The 5,673-nt window shown below is 47.1% G+C and overlaps 1 protein-coding gene across 1 annotated transcript; it reads right to left on the minus strand.

Annotated features, from left to right (window-relative positions):
* Positions 1-969: 969 nt before the first annotated feature.
* Dusp6 (dual specificity phosphatase 6) lies at positions 970-5,266 on the minus strand. Its single transcript, XM_005374434.2, has 3 exons — positions 4,412-5,266; positions 3,478-3,915; positions 970-2,442 (listed from the first exon to the last, which is right to left on the minus strand). The coding sequence occupies exons 1-3, from the start codon at positions 4,809-4,811 to the stop codon at positions 2,135-2,137; spliced, it is 1,146 nt and encodes a 381-aa protein (XP_005374491.1). The 5' UTR covers positions 4,812-5,266; the 3' UTR covers positions 970-2,134.
* Between the last annotated feature and the right edge of the window lie 407 nt (positions 5,267-5,673).

Consider the following 5,673-nt stretch of genomic DNA (forward strand, 5'->3'; position numbering starts at 1 on the left):
GCTGTAGGTCACTTGCCTACTAAAATGTAGAGTAGCAGACAGTTCAACTGGCATCTGCCCTGTGCCATTTGGGTGAAAGCCTATCTCTTACTTCACTTCAGAGGAAGAACTGAGCTTATGTAGAAAGAGCCAGACATGTGTTCCAGTTTTACTTTTTAAAAAAAAAATTCTATTCCTCTACCTTTTTACCTTTACTTTGGTTTATATACTTTTATAGTCAGGGTAAAAAAGTTTCAAGGAAAATGACAAGATATTAACCATGTAGCTTAAAAACTTGAAAATCTCCAGTAAGATTCATTCAGTAGGGGTTGTGACCTACATTCAAAACCATGTAAGCAAAAAAGCACATTTGAACAGGGATGGCCAATTTTCATCTCAGGTCCCAACTACAAACTTTAAACTGCACGCAGGCAGAAGTACCACGCACTAGGCAAGGGAAAGGGAGACCCCATTCTGGAATTTTTCATCCCAACACCTGGATAACTTACAGAATTGCCAGGGAGTAACAACAGCCTGGAAAAATTAATACCCTTACTTCCTCCCTGGCATGTGTAAGATTATTGTGCAAGAATCCTGACAGTGAAGGACAGAAGTTTACATATGGCTATCACCTAGTATCCTGGCACACCTTTATTATGATTATTCATAGAGTACTCAAACCTCCTCACACCTCAACGAGGGTATGCTAGTTTCTTTTTTCTTTGGGATAATAAAATCTTAAAAGCCTAAACCATACTCACAGAAAGCATTGCCCACAGTCCACTGTGATGGCACCTTGCTTTGAAACATAACACGCACCTCATGAACTACACCTAAAAAACATTTTAGGAATAGGAGTAGCTTTTAAAATAGTAATTTTTGCCTGCTATGAAGTCATCTCAGGTCCTGGCTGAAAATTTTCTGAAGTATGTCACTTCAAGGGTAGATAACTGAGGATTAAGATTTGTTTTCTCAAACATACACATTCAATAGTGAAAATAGTTATTTATTAATAATTTAAGGTCTTACATCTTTATAATAAATTCCAGCTCAAAACTTTATACTGCGAACATAAATGGAGCAATTTTCCTCTCCTCTCTTCATAATCAGATGCATTCTGCCTATCCAGTAGGTACCCTTCCTTACACACACTTCCAGTTTTATACATCTTTTAAAAGGAAAGAAATCAACCTAGAGTATTGCATTTGAGGTGACACTCCCTGAAAAGTTTTGTACAGAGGTAATATACTGTTTAGCACAGTTGAAGTTTAAGGGAAAAAAGTGAGCCCATGATTTTTGGCATCCTTCCAAGAGATCCCCTTTGAGACAATACAAGCCAAAATATTTACAAAGGTAAGGCATAATCAGACTATAGAAGCAAGAAAATCATGAGGAAGATACAGTAAAGAGACTGAAGACTGCACCATAACCAGGTCTTAGCGGGTAACAGTGTCCGTGAAAATGTCATCAGAATTGGTACAATAGTCAAGCATGCTGCAAATATATCCTTTGGATTAGAAAAGAGCAAAAATTTTTTTTTCTTTTTTTTCTTGTTTTAAAGAAGTGGCACACTGCTTTCTCCCTTTGGATTTCTTTTAAGCCTATCAAAGAAAAACACACACACAATCCAAACAGTCAAGTGATTTAAGATCGAATATTTACAATATTTAAAAGAAGTATCAGGGGCTTTTTTCCAAACTGATACCACGAATTCAGAGCTGAAATCTTTCTTTGGCTCCTCTATATGCAAAGTTGAATCAGTCTTCACTGAAGACAGTATGTAGTTAGTTCCAGATGCAGAAGGAAATAGCCATACAAGTCCCTAAAGAACACATGCTCCTACCCTACCATTTGGTGCTACCCTATATACCTGGAGGTCCTTCAATTCCAGTCCCTGCAAGGGTAGGCTATACACATGGGTACAGAGCAAACCTACTGCCTGTATCTAGACAGCATGTCCTGCTCTTCCAAAGAGAATGGAGCAAAGCTCGCCCTTTGTAATAACCAATTCCACACCTGGTAACCTTGTCTAATAGACAGCTGGTGACATTTTGACACCTGGGGCCACACACAAAGAAAACAGCCCAGCTGATGCTGCCAAGAGAAACTGCTGAAGGAACAGACACATCCTAACACGGACAGGTGTGTGGGCCTTTCACGTGGATTGCAAGGAGTCCACTTGGTAGACGTTCTGGTTGGGGGGGTTGGTAAAATAGAGCTGCTGTGCGGGAACCCGGTTGTCACAGGGGCTGCTGAGTCCCAGTGTCCTCTCAAAGTCTAACAACTGGCCCATGAAGTTGAAGTTAGGGGAGATGTTGGATTTCTTCATCTTGACAATGTCATAGGCATCATTCATGGATAGATTGAGCTTCTGCATAAGGTAAGCCACAGTTACGGTAACTGAACGGCTAATACCAGCCAAGCAGTGCACCAAGACGCCACAGTTCTTGCCCCGGGCTTCATCTGTGAACAGAAAAAGAAAAGCAAATTTCAAGTAGGCTGTAAACTCCCTTTGTGAATGAAGAGTCTAAAATCTGAATGGGAAAAAGATATAAAACAGTCGTGTGTGCCCCGCAGGCAACAGAAAAATGTATCACTGAGATAAACATGTACACTGGACACAATTACATATTTCAGATATTTTCTGAAAAGAGAGCTTTTGTATTAAGTTTCTACCAACAACAAAAAAAAAGCCTCCTTAAATGTGTGCATTCTTCGCCTCAGCATGTGAATACCAGAAACCTTGCAATATGGTCGTCAATGTCTTTTATACAGACAAGCAGACTGCAAGGGTCTATTAAATTATTCTCCAACTGTTGTGTAGCTAACAATGGAGGTATTCAGGCGTTTTAAAAGAGAGAGGGAAGTCACAGGGGACAGGCCATTAGGAGGACAGGATGTCGACATGGCCTGAAAATGAGTTCCTTTGTAATAGGAAATGCACGACAATGCCTGGAGATTCACTTCTCCCGGACTTCCAGCACACTGCTCTTCCCGCTGGGATCAGGTTACCCACTCCGGCTCACGGTTACCAGTATCATCCTATCATGCAACTGGGTAACATTTAGCATTCACACTGCTTTCCAACAACTAAGTTGGTGTCCTAAAATAACTTCTAGATCTTTTTAAATTACAAAGCAATGCTGGAATTCCTGCCCACAGCAAGTAGTCCCATCTAGCTTTCTCCATCCCCACCCTCAGGCCAAAGATTACAGAAAAAAATCTGTTGTCTGATCATGCACTGCCTTCCTTTTAAACGACTGAATTGAGATTCAAGAAAGAGCGTTTCAAATAGATCTGTGATCTGCAGCCATGTTAAAACGCACTTTTCCTTTCCTTAGCAAGAAAATAACTTCAGTTTCAAACGCCCTAGGAACAGAAGAAACCAACAGTTCAACAAATTAGCAAAAAGCAATGAGGACGAACAGTTTAAACTCTACGAATGGGCCCAGTTTTGCACGTAAAAGTCAGAGCAACTACTGTAAATTAATCTCTCACCTATGAAAGAAATGGCTTCGGGGAAAAACTGGGACAGGTTTTGGCTCCAGTGATCCGAGATGGGGATCTGCTTGTATTTGAATTCTCCTGCGTTCTCAAAGAGGTTGGGCAAATTGGGGGTGACATTCAAGATGTACTTGATGCCAAACTCCTCCAACACGTCCAAGTTAGTAGAGTCCTTGGCACAGCCTAAGTAAAGGAAGGGCAAGATTTCCACCGGGAAGGAAGGCTGGCTGTTGGACAGCGGGCTGCCATCCGAGTCCGTAGCACTGTTGGGGTCTCGATCAAGGTCAGACTCAATATCCGAGGAGGAGTCAGAGCTGATCCGCAGGCCTCCGAGCCCCAGCACTGGCAACGGCGGCGAGCTGCTGCTACACGAGCCATCTAGATTGGTCTCGCAGTGCAAGGCGAACTCGGCCTGGAACTTACTGAAGCCACCTGCCAGAACGAGAAAAGCAATAGTGTAACCCGAGATGCCCGTAGTAGTTTTCGCAGCTGGTGAGAACGCAGCCGGGCGCAGGAAGCACCACAGGCGCCCGATAGCACAGTCAGAGATAAGAGAAACCCACTTCAATGTGCACCTTCGGGAATGGGACCGACGCGCCGCCTCCCCTGGGAAGCCTTATTCTTTTGAGCCCAGAAATGCACAAAATGGCAACTTTTCCAAATATGCCGAGGAGCTAGGAAGTGCCGATATGCACGTCCCCAAACCCGCACCTCGCTCGCCCTGCAAATCTTACTTCAGAATCGGAACTATGTTAACCAGGAAGAAATGAAGAATGCTCGAGTAAGAAAAGGCAGGACTCGTTAGAAAGAAACCGCGGGTCCCCGAGCGGAACCCGGGGCCGGGCGGCACGGCTCCGGAGCGCAGCGGAGGCGTTTCCGGCCCGCGCGCCCAGCCCCGCGTCCCGAGTTCCCCGGGCGCGGCTCGTACCTTCCAGGTAGAACGCCCGGCAGCCCTCGTCCTTAAGCTTCTTGAGCAGCAGCCCGAGCACCGACTCGCCGCCCGTGTTCTCATTCCAGTCGCTGCTGCTCTCGTCGTACAGAACCACCGTGTCGGTGCCGCAGCGCCGGGTGAAGCGGTCGCGGTCCTCGCCGCGCGTGAAGAGCGCGCGCACCGGCAGGTTGCCCTTCTGCAGGCGCCGCAGCATGATCCCGGGGATCGCCACGTTGATGGCAGACTCGATGTGCGACGACTCGTACAGCTCCTGCGGCCGGCAGTCCATCAGCAGCAGCCGCTCGTTGCCCAGCTCCAGCTGCTCGTTGAGCCACGCCACCGTCTTGCTGATCGCCATTTCCGACGCGAAGGGCGCGGGTCTGAGCGTATCTATCATGGGGGTTGAGCTGCGGGAGAGGCGGGGTGCCTACCAGACGCCCCTCCGGGCAGGCATAGGCCGAGTGCGCTGCGCCGAGCCGCCGCTCTCGGAGCGGGCTTTAATTCCGCCTCGTCTTTCCCAAGCGGAGGCTAGTGCTTGGGGAAGGCGAGACAGAAGAGCAGCCGGCGGTCGCTCTGCACCCGGCTGCAGCGGCTCGCTTCTGGAGTCAATGAATCTCTCTGAATGAAGCTACCCAGACAGTTTTGTTCCTCCCTAGTGAATGAAATCCAATTAATTCGGACTCCGTGGTACTGAGAGAGAAGAAAAAAAAAAAGCTAAAGGTTCCTAATCTGTCCCTCCAAGGCTGCACCTCAAATCCACCCGGGCGCCTCTCTCCCCGGATTATTCAAGATTCGATTTGCTCACTGTCCCTAAGTCTCAACCCTCGCACACCCCCAGCGCGAGGCAGCTCCTCAATGGATACAAACAGCGAGCGTCTCAATGGATACATTCTCTCGGCCAGCCAATGAGCGCGCTGCGGAAGGGGCTGTTGCCGTGGGGACGGGCCGGCTGGAACAGGTTGTGTTGATGAATTGTTAATGAGTTTGTCATTCACAAAAACGGAAAGGAATTTCCGCTCCGGATAAGCCCCAGTGCAAACAAGCTGCAACAGCGGGCTCGGCGGGAAGGAAGGAGAAAGAAGAGGAGGCGGCGGTGGAGGAGGAGCAGGCACATAAACCAGGGCACTTCAGTTGTCTCATGTTTCCTTCTGTTGAGAGTTCACACTTCGTGTCGGAACTTTTGCGCACAAATGGTGCAATTAGCATGCACAAAAACCCTTCTTCGCGACGCCTGTGTTCTCGAGCTAGCTTTAGGAAAA

This window comes from Chinchilla lanigera, unplaced genomic scaffold, assembly GCF_000276665.1.
Source record: "Chinchilla lanigera isolate Chin_1 unplaced genomic scaffold, ChiLan1.0 scaffold00004, whole genome shotgun sequence".
Classification (NCBI taxonomy): Eukaryota; Metazoa; Chordata; class Mammalia; order Rodentia; family Chinchillidae; genus Chinchilla; species Chinchilla lanigera.

What these genes read in the sequence shown, in the direction of transcription:
- Dusp6 (XM_005374434.2), bottom strand. Translation starts at nt 4,811, where the DNA reads ATGATAGATACGCTCAGACCCGCGCCCTTCGCGTCGGAAATGGCGATC. An exon ending in CCGGGCGTTCTACCTGGAAG is followed by an intron (nt 3,916 to 4,411) that starts GTACGAGCCGCG and finishes TCGTTCTGGCAG; the next exon opens with GTGGCTTCAGTAAGTTCCAG. An exon ending in CGAAGCCATTTCTTTCATAG is followed by an intron (nt 2,443 to 3,477) that starts GTGAGAGATTAA and finishes TTCTGTTCACAG; the next exon opens with ATGAAGCCCGGGGCAAGAAC.